The 21636-nt window shown below is 24.0% G+C and overlaps 3 protein-coding genes across 9 annotated transcripts; 2 read left to right on the top strand and 1 right to left on the bottom strand.

The window, feature by feature from the left end:
- The first annotated feature begins 311 nt into the window (after nucleotides 1-311).
- LOC122716376 (mitogen-activated protein kinase kinase kinase 10-like) lies at nucleotides 312-16696 on the top strand. Of its 6 annotated transcripts, XM_043939396.1 has the most exons (22): nucleotides 312-1247; nucleotides 1319-1553; nucleotides 1683-1900; nucleotides 2058-2398; nucleotides 2571-2751; nucleotides 2845-2993; nucleotides 3078-3250; nucleotides 3627-3873; nucleotides 4002-4121; nucleotides 4652-4849; nucleotides 6246-6303; nucleotides 8592-9023; nucleotides 9235-9570; nucleotides 14526-14611; nucleotides 14693-14872; nucleotides 14981-15129; nucleotides 15234-15461; nucleotides 15515-15679; nucleotides 15808-15908; nucleotides 16038-16143; nucleotides 16220-16426; nucleotides 16491-16696. In XM_043939396.1, the coding sequence occupies exons 1-22, from the start codon at nucleotides 1057-1059 to the stop codon at nucleotides 16581-16583; spliced, it is 4194 nt and encodes a 1397-aa protein (XP_043795331.1). In that variant the 5' UTR covers nucleotides 312-1056; the 3' UTR covers nucleotides 16584-16696. The 6 variants fall into 6 exon arrangements, 5 of the variants coding, with proteins under 5 accessions (XP_043795331.1, XP_043795337.1, XP_043795353.1 ...); XM_043939402.1 differs by lacking the exon at nucleotides 16491-16696 and having other exon boundaries at nucleotides 16046-16143; nucleotides 16220-16301; XR_006347019.1 differs by lacking the exons at nucleotides 16038-16143; nucleotides 16220-16426; nucleotides 16491-16696 and having other exon boundaries at nucleotides 15606-15679.
- On the bottom strand, nucleotides 16671-20028 carry LOC122716408 (ATP-dependent DNA helicase DDX11). Its single transcript, XM_043939443.1, has 7 exons — nucleotides 19355-20028; nucleotides 18794-19270; nucleotides 18153-18688; nucleotides 17799-18022; nucleotides 17406-17585; nucleotides 17117-17332; nucleotides 16671-17001 (listed from the first exon to the last, which is right to left on the bottom strand). Exons 1-7 carry the CDS (start codon nucleotides 20026-20028, stop codon nucleotides 16741-16743), a joined length of 2568 nt encoding a protein of 855 aa, XP_043795378.1. The 3' UTR covers nucleotides 16671-16740.
- LOC122716412 (probable palmitoyltransferase ZDHHC24) lies at nucleotides 19912-21490 on the top strand. Of its 2 annotated transcripts, none has more exons than XM_043939465.1 (2): nucleotides 19912-20038; nucleotides 20423-21490. In XM_043939465.1, exon 2 carries the CDS (start codon nucleotides 20525-20527, stop codon nucleotides 21380-21382), a length of 858 nt encoding a protein of 285 aa, XP_043795400.1. In that variant the 5' UTR covers nucleotides 19912-20038; nucleotides 20423-20524; the 3' UTR covers nucleotides 21383-21490. The 2 variants fall into 2 exon arrangements, with proteins under 2 accessions (XP_043795400.1, XP_043795392.1); XM_043939457.1 differs by lacking the exon at nucleotides 19912-20038 and adding an exon at nucleotides 20264-20352.
- Nucleotides 21491-21636: the final 146 nt, after the last annotated feature.

Raw genomic sequence — 21636 nt, 5'->3', positions numbered from 1 at the left:
TTTTTTAATATCATTTTATACATATCATTTATTAGTATTAATTATAATCAATAAAAATATAATAATGTAAGTAAAATTTATTTAATATTATTCAAGTATATAAATATTTATTCAATATATATTAATTTATTAAGTTATATTATAAATATGATTCAGTTCGAGGATTGCTTCAGAACCATTATATTGCGAATATACCTTATTCAATTCAAATGTTATAAGCAACTTTTCAAATGTTCTTTCTATAAATTGTGATCTAATATATCACGTCAATGGTGGGGCCGTCAAACGAAACATGGCGTCCGTTAGGTTATTGCTATGAGTGCTGCTTCGTTTTCTATCATTAAATGTGGAATTATCGTGCATTTTGTGGGCTGACGCGAAGCGTCGTGTCCTCGGGGAGGCAAACACGTCGCTTTCAATCCTACATGTCCCACATACATTATTCCTAGTGCCGATTCAATGAAAAGAATCGGCCTCATCAACAGTGGCTTGTGGGTATACACACCCCGACGCGAGACTCCAAGTGATTTTATGGCATATCGAGCTTTTTTCTACTCTTCTGAGATTTTTTCTTTAGCGCTTCAAATACGAATATGGTCGATAAAAAATTACAAGATATTTGCCGCTTTATTGCCGGACTCACAAATCAAAATGCCGGTCATCATTAAAGTGTTTTTATGCAAGGGGTGTTAGTGGTGGTAATGATCACCTCTTCTCACCCCACATTTTTCTCGTAAAATTTGTGCATATAATTAAATTATTGTCAAAGTATTCAATAATTGGTTTAAATTCGTGTATTAACTATATTTTTAGAAAAAACATGTATAAAATGAACGTGAAATGTGTAAAATGTGTAGTGTTAAAAAAATAATACAAAGTGAATATTAGATTTTCATCATTTCTTATACATGCTTTTTTAGCTTTTTTATGTTGAACTAATATTCAAAGTGTTTTATATTATTTGTGATTTTATTGATAAAATATTACATTAAGATTATAAAACAAGAAGGTATTTAATTTCCAAAAAGGAAAAGATTAAGAAGAGTGTGAAGCCATATGCCGCCAGCCGGGCTATCGGCAAGAGGCTTGTCTACCTTGATGGACCACGGACAACCAGATGCTCGTCATCGGAGCGAGCGATTTTTATTTCATTCAGAGAATGGATCCTCTAATTCTCATAGTCCTAATACAACCAACTCATCTCCACGATATCAACATAATAATAGAACAAATAATCATTCCACAAGGTATAAAGAATAATAAAGATATGTGCATGAATTTATGAAAATATATTTTATATAAGTTTTATATATTTCAGTTACGGATACTTGTATGGGCGTACATCTAGTAACAATATGTCTGATAGTAGTGTTTCTGATACACATAGTGGTGGTACAGCAAGAACTGTTTCTCAACAGACTAGTCCATCTCATGGTACACATTCCTCTTCTCAATCACGACAAGACAATAGTTCAACAATTTTCACAGCATTATTTGATTATGTTGCCCAAGGTGAAGATGAATTATCTTTACAAAGAGGTGAAACAGTTGAGGTAAGATATTTTTATTATAGATACATATAAATTTAAATTATTTTTTATTAGAATGTCAAAGTATATATATATATATATATATATGCTATATGTAATATATATATATATGTATTTTATTCTATACATTAGGTCTTATCTAAGGATTCAAAAATCTCAGGTGATGAAGGATGGTGGACTGGTAAAATCCATGGAAAAGTTGGTATTTTTCCAGCCAATTTTGTTGCAGAAGCAGAAAGTATTGATCAAGTCTCATCGGTAATTGATAAAGTTCAACCAGTTGAAATTGATTTTGAAGAATTACAGTTAGAAGAAGTGATTGGAGTTGGTGGATTTGGAAAAGTTTATAGGTATAATTTAATTTTATAATATTTTTGAGATATATATATTATTAGTATACTAAGTATAATTATTATATTATAGTATAATACTAAGTATACTATAAATATATCCTAAGTATATTAAGTATATAATTTTTTAGAAGAATAATGCTTTATGATATTTTAGAGGATTTTGGCAAAAACATGAAGTGGCTGTGAAAGCAGCCCGTCAAGATCCAGATGAAGAACCAAGTGTTACATTAGAAAATGTTCGACAAGAAGCTAAGTTATTTTGGTTATTGAAACATGAAAATATTGTGCAATTAGAAGGAGTTTGTTTAAAAATGCCAAATATGTGTCTCGTAATGGAATATGCACGAGGTGGTAGTTTGAACAGGGTTCTTAGTGGTAGAAAAATCAGGCCTGATGTACTTGTTGATTGGGCAATACAAATTGCTCGTGGCATGGATTATCTTCACAATAAAGCACCTATAAGTCTTATTCATAGGGATTTAAAGAGTTCCAATGGTAAGAGAACTAATTAAAAATTTTTTTTTATAAAAATTTATTAAATATTATGTGTACATGTGTAAATATATATATATATGTGTATATATTTTATATATATATATATATATATATATATATATATATATATATATAATATATTAAAATAATATATTATTTTCATTGATAATAGTGTTATTGAGTGAGCCTATAGAAAATGATGATCTACAATATAAAACTTTAAAAATAACAGACTTTGGACTAGCAAGAGAAGTTTATAAAACAACTCGTATGTCAGCGGCGGGCACATATGCTTGGATGGCACCAGAAGTTATTAAAAAGAGTACTTTCAGTAAAGCCAGTGATGTTTGGAGGTGAGTTTTATATCTCCTATTACTTATGTTGTATAACTATTATAATTAAATGAAATATATCTTTTTATATTAATACTTTAAATATATACCTAGTTATGGAGTACTTTTATGGGAACTTTTAACTGGTGAAACACCTTATAAAGGAATAGATGCTTTAGCAGTAGCATATGGAGTTGCAGTAAATAAACTTACATTGCCCATTCCATCAACTTGTCCTCAACCTTGGAGATTTTTAATGGAAGGTGTATAAATTTATAATCATTTATAGTTTAAAAATATAAAATGTCTTAATTTATATAAATTTAAAAAAAAAATTAATTTTTTAGCTTGTTGGGCATCTGATAGTCATTCAAGACCAGGATTTGCAGAAATTTTAATAGCATTAGATGAAGTACGTAGTGCATTTGCAGCAACACCACATGAATCATTTCACACAATGCAAGAAGATTGGAGGCTTGAAATTGAACAAGTTCTTCATGGATTGCGCATGAAGGAAAAGGTATTTAAATCTGAAATTTTGCTAAATATGAACGACGAAAAGTATAACAACAAAATTAATATTATCATTATAATTTGTGCAAGTATGGCATGCTTATTATTATTTATATCAATATAAATAATATTTATAATTCTTTCAAATGCTATACAAAGGCATGCCGTTCATTAGAAGAGGTAAGATAATGTATAAATAAAGTTATTGAATTATTTTTATTTATTTTATTAAATTATTTCAAGCAAAAAATATATAAAATATATTTATTATCATTATAAATTTTTATTTATTAAAATATTTGTTAAATCGTTTACTAAAATGATAATTTACTAAAATTATCAAACAAATTATATATAGTATTTTTTTTATGTTTATATATTAGGAACTGCGCTGTAGAGAAGAAGAATTGACAAAAGCACAAGTTCAGCAACGACAACATGAAGAAAACTTAAGGCAGCGAGAACAAGAATTAGCTGCCCGAGAAATAGATTTATTAGAGCGTGAACTTACTGTAATGATAATTCAACAACAAAATACTCCTACACCAAACAAAAGACGTGGAAAATTCAAAAAATCGAGATTAAAATTAAATAAAAAAGAACCAGGAAGTAATATAAGCGCTCCTTCCGGTAAATATATTATGTTATATATAATTATATTATGTAATTTATTTTAATAATATTATATAAAATTTTAAATAGTTTAATTATAAAATTAAATAACATTTACATTAAATAACATTTTTACATTTCTACAGATTTTCGTCACACAATAACTGTTCAACATACAGCATTAGATCGAGGAAAAGTTCGAAATCCATCAAGACCTAATAGTCCACCAGGCTCACCTAGTATTCCGAGACTTCGTGCAATTGCATGTGAGTATTTTATTTTTTAGATTTTTAATAATATATAATTTCGATCAATAATGAATGATTGGTTTTGCTCTCAAATATTTTTTTTAATTATTTTTTTAATTTAATATTTTCAAAAAATTATATTGTTTGTGCTTTGTAGATACATTGTATTAATTTAATATTGATTTTTTATTAGCATGGTGTGAATAATTTTGAATATATTTTTATATATTTTATATAATTATTATCATTTAATATATATAATTAATAAAAAGAAGAACATGTTATTTAATATTACAATATTTTAAAAAATAAATTTTTTTTATTTTTAAGAAATTTTTTATGAAAGTATTTTTTAAAATGAAAATAACTTTTTAATGAATAATTTTATAGATCTCTATTAATAAATCTTATAATTTATAATCTTTTAATCAATCTCATAAAACACCTTTATCTTTTTGAAGTGTGCAGATATTTTAAAAGAGTTTAGGGTAAGAGGGAAACTTAGTATTGTAGTGAGTAGCGTTTTGTTTTTTGTCTTCCATCTTTAGTACCAGCAGATGGAGTAAAGGGTAAGACTTGGGGGCCATCAACACTTCACCAACGTGAACGTGGAGCTATTATCACGCAACCACCAAATCCCGCATCTCCAGGTGGCAAACGATGGTCTCGTTCTGCTCCAGATCTAGAAAAGACACCCCTACGTACCGCTCTGTTGGCACATCGTTCCCCGCTTCTTCAAGAAATAGGTAACCCCTCCTCCAGAAAGTTGTACTCCTCAGCAAATAATTTGATAGACAATCAACCAGGATTTAGTTATAACATTCCAGAAAATTCTAACAACATTATACAAAATACAAGCTGTCCGCCTTGTAATGAAGACTCGGTTATTGTGGACAATGATATTTATGAGTCAGTAGTCTTACATAAATCAGCAAATAATCTTAAAACTCAATTTTCGGATGACCATTTAGTCATGGATAATTATTCAAAATCTATAGTTCGAAATACTTCGAAAACTTCACCTTCTAAATGTCAAAAGCATGTGATCGGTGATTGGGAACACTCGTATTCTTCAAATTTTGTACAAAACGTAGCATCTAGTTTGGTTGGCACTGCGAAACGTGTGAAAAACAAGAAACGCGAAAGAAGTAAATCAAAAGAATCGAGACGTAGAGATAGCTCAGAATCACGATTAGCTGCTTTCGCTGATTTCTTTCGTTCTCCTTCTGGATCAAGAAAAAGTTCTTTAAATTCTTCACATAGTACAGAACAGAAAAATTCTGTTACTATAAAAATTAATGATATAGATGGATTAGAATCAAGCCCTGAAAATTCTATAGGTAAAAAATTTCACCATAAATCCAGAATTTCTAAAAGTCCGTTGAGAGTTTTTAATAAAATGAAGGCTTGGGGAAGTCGAGATGCTCTTGATGATAAAACTGGTGTTAAAGTAGAATATAGTGTTCTAGACAATACAATATCTATACCACAATTTTCGACATATTTTGCAATACCACAATCACGGCGTGATTCCGATCAAAATAGTGCAATGCCTAAATTTTTAACTGCTAATTCTCGAGAAGGCATAGACTTCGAAAGTCTTGAATCAGAACTTTGTAATTTTGATTCAGAACATTCAAATGATAGTTCCATTTCAAAAAATTCTTTAGGTTTGTTTTCAGATAATAAATGCAAAAAATCTCCTACCTCTTTTGATTGTGTTACCGATATATCAGATATATGTTTAAAACAATGCACTTCACAAGTAGATCAAAGTTTTAATTTAAATTCCTCTTTAAGTAAAAAATCGAAAAGTAATGAATATTTGCGTAATTGTGAAAAAGATCATGTTGATAAAATTAATTCAGTTATACATGCATCTGGATATGTACAAGATTGTCAAAATTCGCAAATTAATTATAGAGGAAAGAAAAATTCAATTGAATCTTTTAAAGATATTTCTTCACATAAAAGTTCTGAAGATATAAATTCAATTATTTATGATTCACTTAAGACTTCTATTGCCGAAAAATTTTTAAAGAAAAATGATAAATAACATTGCATTTCACAAAGATAAAGATGTGCACATCATTCTTAAACGCGTTTCACGAGAATATCTTCTTTCTGTTTTATATGTTTTAGTAACAGTCCTATATTTTCTTTACCACAGGCCTTTCAGAGGAAAGCATCTATCCCACTCGTAAGTCTCTTTATATTGCTGTGCAATTGTTTCACATTTTATAGGAGACTTAGTTTTTCTTTTATATCACTAGCCAATAATTTTTTTTTTTTTTTTTTCATTATTAAAAGATCTCAGATGGATAGTGCCTTTTTATGTTTATATTTTCTTTCCTTTTTTTTCTTTTGCTAAATTCTATTTATGTAGTTTGTGCTTAAAGTTATTTTGATTGAAATGCATGAATATGCAATTTAATTAAATTTCTTATATTTCCTGATTATCTAAAAATTAGTTTTATATATATGCATATTTTTAGCAATAGGTGTACAGTTGCAAACATTTAATAATAAACTATTTTCTTTTTTTATGTTGATAGTGTGTTTAAGATTATTTTATTCTGTTGAATTTTTGGAATGGTACATATTATTGATATGTATCTTATAAGGAATATTTTTTAATTTTATCAAGAATCAAATAAAAAAATAAAATTTGTTTCATCTGCATAAATTAATAGTTTAATTAATTAATATTAATCAATGTTTATCAAATACAAATGTCTATCAAATTACATAATAATATCAAAATATATAAGATATATTATGTTAGGATATTTTAATAAAGGGTAGCCAGTATCCTACAATAATCTAAAAACTATTTATCCTAATTTAAATTGATAAAAACTTCGTACTTTAAACTGTAATTTAATAAAATATATATAAAGAGTAAATGCAATCTTTCTGGTGTTGGTTCTTTTCTGATGTTATCTGGAGTATATAACATTCTAACAAAGCAGAGCTAACAGCCTCTTACTATATAAAAAAAATCATGTGCTTTTGCCACTACAATAAAAAATTCTATATTAAAATTGTTTCATTTAGTGGCGTTTATGAAAAAGTGTGTTTTTTGCATAATTGTATTCCAGAAATTAAAATAAAATTAAGTTAAAGTCATAAGATTTATGCAAAATATCATGTTTTAATTGTAAAAGTAGAGTTTGGAGTTGTATCTTTTTCTTTATTGCTTTATTCGCATCTAAATCAATTCACATTTTGTTAACTATTCAGCCTAATTTAACAGCGATTTCATTTTTGTATTATCATAGATTTTCGATATTTTTTAGATTCAGAAATTTTGCACATGTTACATACGACACATGGAGCGACATGCACACTTGTATTTAGAAATAGAAATTTTTTCAATAAAACCTTTTCAGTTGGACACATTGAATTTTGTTTTTTCGTTTTCTGAATTTTTACGCTCGGTTTATGGTAATATTTATAATATTAAATGAATATTGAGTATATTTTAATTATTATATTGATATACATTTTAGTTAAATTATAATATATTTATTTTGATTAATTTACTAATTAATTAAAAATTAAATAAGGAACAAATTATAAAATGTTCTATTATTTATTTTTTATATAACCAATAATCGAGCGTAAAAGAATCCTTCTGCATGCTTCCAGTAGGATCCTAACTATTAAGGCCATTTGGGTTTGGTCTTGTTTATCATAAAATTCCAATCTTATGTGCAACAAATACACCATTCAATTTTCAATATTTTTATTTTATTCAATTATTCAATATATAAAATATTTTTATGATAATATAATTATATAATAACTATATTTTCAATATTTTTTACATATTATTATTGAAGAAATAAAATTGATAATATATTATAACAAATAACAAATAAGAAAACAACATTTTAAACTGAATAAAAAAGAAAAAAGGGAAAAAAAGAAAAACAAAAGTTGTATAGAGTAAAATTAATTAAGATTAATAAGATTAATAAGATTAATTAAGATTAATTATTATTTTAAAAATAATTTTTACTTCCTTTTTTTTATACTTTATTTAATTTTTAAAGTTTCAACGTGTATATTTACTTTTATGATATGGGTTTTATGCGTTTAACATGTATTTTAAATAATAATGTACAAGCTTTTTGAAAATTATTGATAATAAAATATAGTTTAAATTTGTGGCATGTAATATTTTAATATGATGCACGTAATATGTTGTGCTTATACACATAAATTATTATGAATAATATAATAACAAATAAGCATGTTATAACTTTTATACTAAGCTGTTTAATCTAAATTTAATACAAAAAATATACAATATTTATAAGAGGCTTGTAAAATTTGTATATGAAGGTAAGGAATTAAAAGTAATAGTATCTTGATATAATATCTTGATATTTGATATTATAGAAAGGAAAGTAAAAATTTTTATCATATTTTATAATTATAAGTACATATATTTTTAAAAATATATCATCATTATTATTGTAGAAATTTGATTATTTTTGTAGACTATACAACTTTACCACCTGATCTCTCAACTGATTGGATAACATCAGATTATCCTTTGAAGCCTGGATTAACTGGACCTTACATTATGCCAATGCCTGTACCAATGCCAACTCTTTACAATGGAGAAATGAAGAAGCCAAAGTTAAGTGTAATAGAATTGGTTTTATATAATATCGCAGCTATGTTAGCTGGAGTAGCTACTGGATATGATGTAAGAATGTCAAACATATCTCCAATTCATCCAAGATTATATCCACGACTTGGTGAATGTGAAGATGAACCTCCACGATGGTGGTTTCAAACAGATACTGGATCAAATCGTAATTCCAGTTATCTTGGACCTGATTATGAATTTAGTTCAAGTAGTGGTTATCCCCATAATACATACCATGGACCAGCTAGGCATTACAGGTATGAAATTAAAATATTAAATTTGTAATTATATATTTTTTTTACATAATTTATTAAGTATATATTTATATTATATATATATTTATTATATTACATTTATACACTTATAAATATATATATAAATATATAAATATATATAAATATAAATATAATAAAATGTGTGTAATATAAAATATATAATATATATATTAAAAATAAAACATTATTACAGACCATTTTTAAGCAACATGGGTGGTATAGCACCTGGTCTTCCACCTAATGTGATACCTGATAAACCTCTAAGATTTACTGATTCACCACAACATTATGCAAGCAATACAAGTTCTAATGCACCAACACCAAGCCCTAGAAGAAAAAGTAGCAGCACTAGTAATGAAGATATATATATACATGATACTGGAAGAGTTGATCGAATGGAAAGAGTACCAACAATATATATGGGCAATGTTGCTCCCTTTCCAGATTATGGACCTCCAGTATATACAGTTGTTCCACCAGAATATTATAGATCACCAGAACCAACATATTTTGTACCTACAGATTATCAGTAAGTTCATTAGCATTAAATAAAAATAAAAAATTTTTATTATAAATACTAACTTTTTTTCCTTTAGTGATAGAATGCTTGAGTGTTCTGAATTTCCACATGCTTATGATAATCCAAGCAGTATAAATAGTCCAGCTCGACCAATGTCAAGACTTCCTTCATATACTCATCATCGTACTTCATCAAATGTATCAAACGCGAGTACATCGAGTCAAAGTAACATTAATCCAACATTTCGTTTAGAAGATGAGGATGATTATTCTTTATATTCACCTGGACATTATTATCAACGATCTTCAAATATTGTTTCAAATGTTGGAACATATAGTCCTAGTATGCTTAATCATGAATATGGTTCTCAACTGTTGACGCGTCAGAATTCGCACGATTCAAATTCAAATTCTGGAGAAAGACCCAATAATTTAGAAGTAGTTAGTCGATTACGATCAAGTTTAAAACGATCCAATTACTCGTATAATTCACCAAATAAAAGCGTAAGTAAAAATAATTCAGGTTCGGGTACTCCAACAAATCCTACTCCACCAGATTCTTTAACTTCAGAGGATTCAAGTTATGTTTCAGCTAAGGATAGTCAAATTTCTATAAGTAGAGTTCGATTTTCTCCAGTAACATTTGATCGAGATGGAGTGAACATTTCGCGTGAACATAGAGAAACATTACTTGATATTCCCGTACATGGACAAAATCAAGATGTTACCGTGCCGTTACAAGCTAATCGACGGATAAATAGAAATAGAAAACCAAGTATATCTGAATTAGAGAGAGAATTTTTATCATAGCATTGGCTTATTTAAAATGACAGATGATTAGGAATTCAAAAAGTTTTGTCAATCTTGAAAGTAACACTCAATTTACAATCACATGAATCAAACAATTTATGGTATGGCAGAAATTTATCAAATCATAACTAGAAAATACAGCGATGCACGTTGTCAAAGCACTGCCTCCTGCAAAACATTTTATCATGTATTAATATTGAACATCAAATGCAGTAAGAATTTAACATTCCATGTACTGAGACATTCTTATAAAAGACTCTTGTATTCAATTAGACTGTTTTTAATTTAATAAAGAACTGACATGTCTCATGTATATTTTGTAGAAATAATATAAATATCGAGATAATTCTTGTATTGACCATTCAATACTATACAATATTTTTAAATTATATTTTATGTATTATAAATATTTTATTCATACATTCCGCACATCTTGCATCTGCTGTTAGTATTTAGTATATTTAAATATTATATATTTCTATTATTTGCATGAATACTTCAAAAACTATAAAAAAGAATAAATATTTTAATTCAAATATTCTGAAAAATATATATAAAATCCTATATATTTGTTATATTATGCAATTTAAAATGATATTAACTCCTTTTTCAGAATATTAAAAATTAAATTCTATATTTGTTTGTCTAATATCATCTTAGAAAAATGAGACTTTGTTGTTCCTTTAGTTTTACAACTGTCTGCTCATATTTATTACAGATATTAATGATAACCATAATTTACATTCCATCAAAATTTTTGTGACTGAAAAAAATAATTGTTGAAACTAATTATATATTGCAATGAGTAAAATGAAACATATAATCAGGAAAACATTGTTGATTATTTAACAAGATTATTTATCATTTTTTTAAATATTACTTTGTGACAATATATATGAATATATATATAGAGTATAGAATAATTTTATATAATAAACAATAGATTATAGTAACCTTTCCTAACACAATGTTTTCCTGTATATGCTTAAGTATGAAACATCTGTAATTGATAAGAATTGTATAATAGATATACGTTTTCTTTGATATTAAATTATCAAATTCGTATATTATTTTATTAACTTTTAATCTTTATACCATGGCACTAGATACAAATGTGAAAAGTTTGTACAGTAGCAATTTTAATGCATTTGTAAGCTACTAGTGTGATAGCTTTAATTTAGTATGCCATGTGCAGTTAAAATAATATTTCTTTTATAAAAATAATATTGAAATGATTGGCATATATGTAGAAAAATATTTAACATATTTAGTTCATTTATAAATTATATTAGTCATCTAATGTGTGATATACTTACAAAAATTTTTGAACAAGGACACTCCATATACATAATCACTATTGTACATACAAGTACATATTGGATAGTTATTGTTTGCTTAACAATGTAATAATGATCAATACATTCCTTTATATTGATTATGTAAAGTATGTAATTTTTCTTGAAATTTTAAATGCATGAGTGAAATAATTTTGTATTTACTTAAGATGTTAATAGATGATCAAAATATTGGATATTATATTAATATATTTCTTTTCTATTTTTTATCATTTGAATAGAAAGTAAAAATGAAATTAATTTATAAAATCCTTTATTTTGATTTATATTCCATATCTTCATAATTGCTAAAAAAATCAACCTAAATTTGATTTTGATATGTGCATGTTAATTGATTTTGTAACAAATAACTAACATATGATTTAAATTAAACTTACAAATGCTAATCAAAACTTATTTACATGTTGCATATATTCTACGCCGTTTTATGGAATCAAAATAATTCATTTATTTTTTGACCTCATAGAATGTAAAATATGAGAAAAGAACAAATTTTTATTTCAAAACTGTTTTTATGGTAATATCTTGAATAATAATCAGTATTGTAGAATATGTCTTAATGTATATAAATATTGTCGAAAAGAAAAAAGAAGAAAAGAAACTTTGAAGAAGTATTTTTTTAATCATTTTTATATAATTTTTAAAATATCATATCATTGCTTTGCTGCCTAAATTTTATATTAAAATCTTTTAATATACTTTTTTATCAATTTGAAAATTCGAAAATTTCTTTTTATTAATAAAATATTTTTAAAATTAATTAATTACAAAAATTATATTTAAATATTAAAAAAAATATATTTAATATATTAAATTAGTTCTTGTATACATCAATTCATTAGTTGTATTTTTATATACTTTTTCAAAGTTCAATTTGTGAAATCTTATATATGATAAAAAATTAAACAGTTGACTGAAATATTTATGATGTTATTGAAGACCTATAGAATAAATATTTCATGGATATGCCTTTCTATGTTGTACAAAGATATATTGCGGTGCTAGTATCATGTACTTAATACATTAAGAGAGATAAAAAAGTTGAAAATGCTTCCAAAACAATTGAAAAATATTTAATGAAATCTTAGAATGCTAATACCAATACTCTCTCTCTCTTTCTCTCTCTCTCTCTCTCTCTCTCTCTCTCTCTCTCTCTCTCTCTCGTTAATAATAATTAATAATAAATTACTTACCAAGTATAATATTAGCAACTATAAATTATGAATGATGTAATGGCGTTCAACCGCCGTCAGTGCTAGTCTAAGCTATATTTATTTTTTATATAAGTTCTTTACCTGAAAATAAGAAAAATCCAATTTTATATTTTATCAAAGTCCATTTATAGATTATATGTTTTGTTGATTAGAAATAACATATGAAGAAACATTATTCAGAATAACTATATAAATCATATAATTTCATATTTGCAATAAATACTTTAAATTATATATTATAAAATTTAATTTATAAATATAAAATCATTATTTTTTCAAAAAATTAAATTTCTTTATTTAAACAACATATGAAAACTATTATTATTTTGAATATGTTTCTTTCAATATAAACTTAAAATATAAATATTTTCTTGTTGAAATTATGCATGCTGCTTAAAAATAATAATTTGTATGATAACATGATTGACCAAGAAGATAATTATAAAACAAGCATATTTTTTATGTACACAAAATACTTACTGTGGTATCTCCTTTATTATATATATTTACAATTATTTGTTGCAAAATATGATAAACATTTTAATATTTTTAATTATATTTGAAAATTATTGATATTGAGGAGTTTATCATAGTTTTATTAGAAATTTTTGATTATTCAATATTTATATATAAAATTAATTTTGTGTCAGTATTGTTTTGTATATGTGAACTTATAAGACGTAGAATGTACTGCAACCCGTAAATCCGTAATTACTGATGATTTATTTAAATTTTAAATTACTCTATAGTTATAAGAATATCACTAATAAGCTAAGTGCAATGTGTTCCACGTGTATTTAAGTAACAAGTGACTGCTTTGGTGTGCGCCTTAAAATAATGTAATGCAGAATCCAAAGCTTGAGGAAGGAATCTTTGATGTAATATAACTCTAACAGTTATACGAAGATGTAGAAATTTCAAAGAATTTTCTGCGATGGATATAGTTTGCCAAACAAAGATATTGGACACTGCATGATCAGTAATATATAAAACAATAAAAAATTAAATGATACAATATCACAAAAAAATATCAAATTTATTATATAAAATTATAGAGAAAAATAATTTCGTTAAAAAAAATGCAATAAAAAATATTGTCTTCGATTTTTTACTTAACAAATTTAAATATAATAAAACATGAAAATTGAATGGGAAATGTATTAATGCGGTGTCTGATTTGCACTAAAAATTCATGTATTTTTCCAAGCATTGTACATTATTCTATAAATATTAATTATATAAATTATAAATAGTAATTGGAGTATATATTATATTATTTACTATAATTATTGTAACATTAAAGCATCACAAATTGTAGATGATGCCTTATTATTATTAATAAATCATTTAAAATAATAGCAAAAATATATATAAATATCATTTTTTTATTATATTTTTATAGTAAAAAATGCTTTTGTTTGAATATTAAAAAATGATTTTCTATTGTCTAAACAAAAAAGAAATTCAATGAAATACTTTAAATTTTTTTATAGTAGTAAATGAAAAGTAAAATTATTGTTTTAATGTAAGTTTATTATTATTATTTTATTAAATAAGATATTATTTAAATATATATAATATTGCAGTATTATATCATTAAATATGGACTTTCATGCTTGCAATTGCAAAAATGTAACAATTACAGAAGGAATATTTGGAGAAATTTGGATTGGTAAACTGATTAATGAGATTTTTATTTTAACAAAATTAATATAATATAACATTTAAATTGATAATAGATTATTGTAATTAGATGATAGAGATCAAATTTTATCTGATGTTATACCAAAAACGATAAAATCATATACTATGGTGAATACTAATCGAATGGAAATTGTTGTTATTACTTGGGGTGCTACAATTGTATCTTTAAAATGTCCAGATAAATATGGATATTCTGCTGATATTGTTCTTGGCTTTGATAATATAAAAGGTATAATTTTATTATTGACTTATAATTGTAATAATAATTCTATTATTACAATAATAACAATAACAATAATATTAAATTAATACTATAATTAAAATATAATTATTACAGGATATACAAATCCTGTAACAAATCCATTTATTGGTTGTATATTAGGCAGATGTGCAAATCGTATTAAAAATGGACATATTACTATTAGAGGCAGAGATTATGAATTAACAAAAAATGATTTTAATGGAAAACATCATTTACATGGAGGAGTATTAATTAATTATATCATATATTAATATATAAATAAAATTTATTATATATTAATATATAAATAAATTTATATAAAATAATAATTTTATTATATTTTTACTAGACAAATGGATTTGGTCGTAAAATTTGGGATTCATACATTGCTGGATGTTCAGTTGTTATGAGCTATTTAAGTCAAGATGGTGAAGAAGGCTATCCAGGTGCAGTGTTAACTACAATAAGATTTAAATTGACTTCAGATAATAAGCTTGATATTTGTATGAGAACAACAACTTCAAAACCAACAATAGTGAATTTATCACATGGATCTATGTTTAATTTAGCTGGACATGTAAGTAATATTTTCTTAAATATATATTTGATTAAATAAATAAAATATAATAGGATTCTGGAGAAGCTGAATTGAGAAAACATAAAGTACTACTAAATTGTGATCGATGGACATTTGCGGACTATACAGATCCAATTCCAACAGGTGCTATACGTGGAGTAGGTGGAACAGTAATGGATTTTCGAATACCTAGAATTTTAGGAGAATATATGGAAAAGGTATAAAATTATAATATAATATTTTTATAATATTAAATGAAGAATATATAAATAATGATAATATTTTTAAAATAGTATTGAATCTTATTTATAAAATATTCTTAAATCTTAATTTTCAATTTTATCAGGTACCACCTGGAGAAGGTTATGATCATAATTTGTGTGTTACAAAAAGTGGACAATCTGGTAGCTCATTTGTAGCCAAAGTATGGCATGTAAAAAGTGGACGGTACATATAAATCAAATATATTAATTATTTATTAAATATATATTTAAATATTGATAATAATAAATAAATATATATTTAATTATATATTAAATATATATTTAAATATATATTTTAAATATTGATATTTAGTGCTTTAGAAATTTATTCAGATCAACGTGGAGTACAATTTTATACTGGAGGTCGTTTACCACCTCAAATTAGCCCAGAACTTTTACCTACATATGAATTATTAGAAGTAAATTAATATTTTAATTAATTCTAATTTCATTTTATTCACTTAAATATTATGACATTAATTTAATATTATGTAGGATATTGGGGAAATTGAAGAAAATGATGAACTATATAAAAGTGATTATGAAGATGAAGAAGAAGAAATAAAAGTTGAAAAGCAATATAAAAAAATAATAACTGTGCCTAAAAAAATAGAATTTATTTTGGGAAAAAATGGAGCTCAATATAAAAAGTATAGTGCTTTCAGTATCCAACCACAAAATTATCCTAATGCAATCCATTATGTGAGTATTTTTTGCAAATAATTTTTTTTAGATAAGAATTAATATATGAAACAAATTTTTTCAGTCACATTTTCCGTGTTCTATATTATATCCTGGTCAAGTTTATTATCATGATTTGACATATAAATTTGAAGTGCATCTTGCAAATTATATGTAATAATCAAATCTTTATATTTGTATTAATTCTTATTGTTTTATAAATTTTATATAATTTAAATATTAATTTCAAAAATATTTTTAATAAAAGTTTTTTCTAAAATGTAATATTAATATATAAAATATATTATTTATGTTATGTATTTATTATTATATTTTTATTCGTCATTTTTTTTATCAAAGTTAATTTTCTTCTTATTAAAAAATTTAGCTAAAATGCCAATCATGCTACCAAAAGTTTTGTGAATCATTAATGTACGTTGAATCCAATGTGGCAATATTTTAGTTTTATGAATATATCGTTTATCTAATAATATTACTGTTGAATAATCATTAATATGTCGAATAGCTCTTCCAATACATTGGTTTACTGCTTTCATGCATGAATTTTCATAGAAATTTTGGCCAGCATCTGGTGTCTAATAAAAAAAGAAGAAAAAAAAATATAAATTGAAAAATAAATATGTATAATATGCAATATTAATCAAGATTCTTTATTATAATAAATAATAAGAAATAAAATAAAATACATACAATATTTTCATTTAAATATTTCATTTTCTCTTGTAACTCTAATGATTTGATATTAGGATAAGGCATTCCTACAACTATAATACATCTTCCTAAATCATCAGAAAAGTTTAATCCTTCACTTAATTTACCTCCAACCACACTAAATAATAATGATCCATTTTGTGAATTTTGTGGTTGTTTTATATAAAATGAATATTGTTCCAAAATTTTATTTACCTATAATAATTAATTATTTATTTTAAATTTGTAATTTATATAAAAATCATACAAAAAAAAGTTTTAATATTACCTGAGAAGCTAATTTTGGTTCTCGAAAAATATGTTTCTTTAAAGAAAGTTTTGCAATAATACCAGATTTTTCTAAATGTTTGTATACAAGTTCTTCAAAATTATAGGAGGGTAAAAATACTACAATACCAGCTGGTATGATATTACTTAAATTGAGTAATGTTCTCCCTAATTCATCCAACTATTTTTTTTATGAAATATTTCATTTATTATATATATTATTATATTTTATATAAATTTAGTATATAATTTATCATTAAAAAATAAATAAATTTTTGATTAATATAAATAGTATATAAATATATATAAAATTTTATTATATAATTATATATTATATAATATATAATGTATATATAATTATATAATAAAATTATTTTTAAATTTTTATATTTACCAATTTTGTATTTTCTCGATTTTGAAAATTAAATTCAAATTCAATACCAGTTGGACCATGAGATATAATATTGCATATTATATTTTCTTTAGGAATTATATGATCACATGAAAATGTAACAATTCTTTCAGGTGCAGCACCTGCTGCAATAAATAATTGTTCTATAAATTCATTCATTGGTGCCATTGTTCCTCCAGCTAATATTATAGCTCTAGCATCTCGAACTATTAATAATTAAAATAATATTAAAAAATTAATAAATTTTACATAAAATAATTATAAAAATAATTATATCAAAAGTTAGATTTAAATATCATAATTGAAATAAATTATAAGCTAAGTTTATCAATATACCAATATCATGAAAATGTGCTGCTGGATTTAATAAAAGAAATTTCATAATACTTTGTCCAACAGTTGGACCAGGAATAACAGATATGCGTCCATCAGTAGAACAGCTTTGTAAACATTCTAAAAAATTTACAATTGCTATTATTGGATTATTTGATTGTTCTTCATTTGATTCGATGTTTGTCATTACATCAGACTCTATATCTTTAGTTTTAATTGAATTTAAAAATTGCTTTATACCACATGGTTTTGTATTATAATCATGAATTTTTAAATTTGTATCATATTGTTCTATGAATTGTTGTAATTTATGACATAATTGAGAATTTTTAATAAACTTCAACAATTCAAATATATTTACTGTATCAATTTCTGTCATTATTTCTTCTATTTTATATAGTTTTGGAGATATTTTTACATCTATAAAATCATCAGGATTTGATTTTATGGTAGCTCCCAAAACTGTTAAAAGTTTTTTCAAACAAAAGTTTAATTGAGATAAGCTTAAAACATTTTTGGCTGAGAATAAATTTTGAAATCTAAAACAAATATCTTTCTAAATACTATAATAATAATAATAATAATAATAAAATAATAATAAAATTTTGTAGTAATAATAATAGTTATCAATAGAATATATTTACCTTTTTTGATATTGACAGAGTTGGTTATAACAATGCAATAGATTTCTACCTGTAATTACTACACTATGCATTTTTTCAATAGCCTCAAGTAAATTATGAGCTTCATCAATTATTAATACATTGCCTTTCAAATTGATTCCTGAACTAATTCTAGTATTTTTATGTAATATAGAATTGTATGGTACTAATATTAATTGGCTATATGGAATAGCTTTTCTTGATGCATAATATGTACAAGTTTTAAGACTTTCTCCTTTTTGAACAATTTCTTCAATATCTTGAATCTGTATTAAAATTTCACCTAAAAGTAGATCTTGATTTCCTGGTATAAAGGGACAACTAGTTGCTATCTTTCTTCTTTTAAGATCTTTTTCATCTTTAACAGTTGTCTTTTTTCTTTGTAATTGTAAACAACATTCATTAATTAAATTCAAATGTTTCAATTTTTTTACATTTTTATTAATACAATAATTTTGCCTAAAATTATTATATAAATTAGAAAAAAAAAATTTTTAGGAAACTTATTTTATTTTTATAAAATAATACTTATATATATAATACCTAGATGTTAATGTTACTACAGATACATTTTTTGAATAAGGACTCTTTTTGAGTTCTCCTATAAATTGAGATAACTGAGAATGAGTTCTAGAACAAAAGAAAATTTTTGTATTTTCATAAACTTCTTCTTTGTCTTCATCTTCAGAATTTTCTAAATATTGCATATCTTCTAAAAGTAATTCTTCAATTTTTTCATTTTCATTGTTTTTATCAATTGAATTATCTGTTTCATCTTTTTTTTTTATAGAATTTATCATATTTTTATATGAATTTTTTTTCTTATTATTTATATTTCTAATTATCTCTTTTAATGTATTCTTTCTTTGCTCATATTGAAAGATATTGTTTAATTTTGTTTGTAATATTTGTCGTTTATTATTTAATTCTATTTGTTGACTTTGTACAAAAAACCAATTAATAGAAGAATCATTATATTGTTTAATTTGTTGATCAAGTTCAGAAATTGCAGTTGTTAATTGATTTTTTTGTTGTTCTTCATAATCAAGTAACCATTTTAGAGCACCACAAATAATAGACATAGATTTACCAGTACCAGTTGGACTTTCAAATATACCTAATTTAGCATTTTCTAAACATTTATATAATTCTTTCATAAACTGGTTTTGTATTAAATATGGAGAAAAGGGAAAAGGAAATTCTTCAATAGATTGCATATTATTTTGTGTAAATAAGATAAAATTTTATATTAGAAAACTATTTTTGAACTTGAATTATATGCTATTTTTTTTTTTATAATATTCAAATTATATATATATATATATATAACATAAAAATTCCTCGATATAATACTAATATGAAATATTATGTATTTCACATAAGTACATGTACAATAGCATTTTTAAATTAAATCGTATAATAATACTATGAAGTAAGTAAGTATCGATTAGAATTAGATAAAAAATCAAACTTCACGTGTATACAAAATTTATGAATACTGATAATTCCTACAAAAAATGACGAATTTAATAAATTATCTGGTATATATATATATATATTATATAAAATTATTTAATTAAAAAAAATATTTTAAAGTATTTTAATTTTTAGGTTATGATAATATATTCTATCGATATCACGATAGAATAAACAGTATTAATAAGAAGTGTATCTTGAAGAATCACGTGTTCAAGAATAATTAAAAGATATAAAATGATCATCCGAAAAAAAATTTGGCCTCGTACGTTGAGTGATTTTTTTTCTATGACTTTTATATTAACAATTGTACCAATAATATATTGGTTTGAATTATGGGTAGTGCTACCAGCAATATATGAATATGGATCATTATCATATATTTTGCATTTCTTTTTTGGAAATTTTATTATGTTAAACATAGTCGGAAATTTTACATATATAGTTTTTTGTGATACTAGCACCAGAAGAGATATTATGCCAATAAGTGCTGCAAATACAAAAAATGGTTGGAGACTGTGTGCTTTATGTGAAACTCTAGCACCTCCTCGTTCATGGCATTGTTCTATATGTAATATTTGTATTTTAAAAAGAGATCATCATTGTATTTTTACTGGATGTTGCATTGGTCATTTTAATCATAGATATTTTATTATGTTTCTTTTATATTTATTTATAGCAACAACATATAGTTTTTGTTATAATAATTTGTTTATTTGGAATAGAATACATTTTGAATTTCCTATATCACTTATTAAAATTATCTTTCCTATAGCAATATTTATTTTTGGATTTGATGGTTCTATAAATCAGTTTTATTTGATTTTATATATTATATCTACAGTAGGAATGTTATATACTGGAGTTTTGTGGATTTATCATATTTGTTTAGTGTTTAAAGGTAATGTAGCTAATGAGAATAATAAGAAAATACATATATATGATTTAGGTTGGAAGCAAAATATAAAGGAAGTATTAGGTGACCGATGGTATCTTACATGGATACTTCCTTATATAAAATCTCAATTACCACATAATGGTGTAATATGGGATACATCAAACTCATGGTTTTATACGAATTCTAAATGGAAATAAATATAGATTATATAAATATTTTATGAATATTTCATAAATATTTCATATTTTTAAATTATAATTAAATATAATAATAAAATTATAATTAAAAAAATTAATAAATTTGTAAAATTTATAAAAACAAATTTGTTATTTTCTCTCTCTTATTAATTCATCTTTATTATATATATTACAAAGCACATATTGTTAAATGTAATATAATACATTTAAAAATATATTCTTAAAATCATATAGTTTATAATTTTTATCCTAAT

The sequence above is a fragment of the Apis laboriosa genome, unplaced genomic scaffold, assembly GCF_014066325.1.
Source record: "Apis laboriosa isolate Shangri-la unplaced genomic scaffold, ASM1406632v1 scaffold113_cov153, whole genome shotgun sequence".
NCBI classification, from domain to species: domain Eukaryota; kingdom Metazoa; phylum Arthropoda; class Insecta; order Hymenoptera; family Apidae; genus Apis; species Apis laboriosa.
Note: the sequence above shows the minus strand (reverse complement) of the source record. Positions and strands in the feature narration are given on the sequence as shown.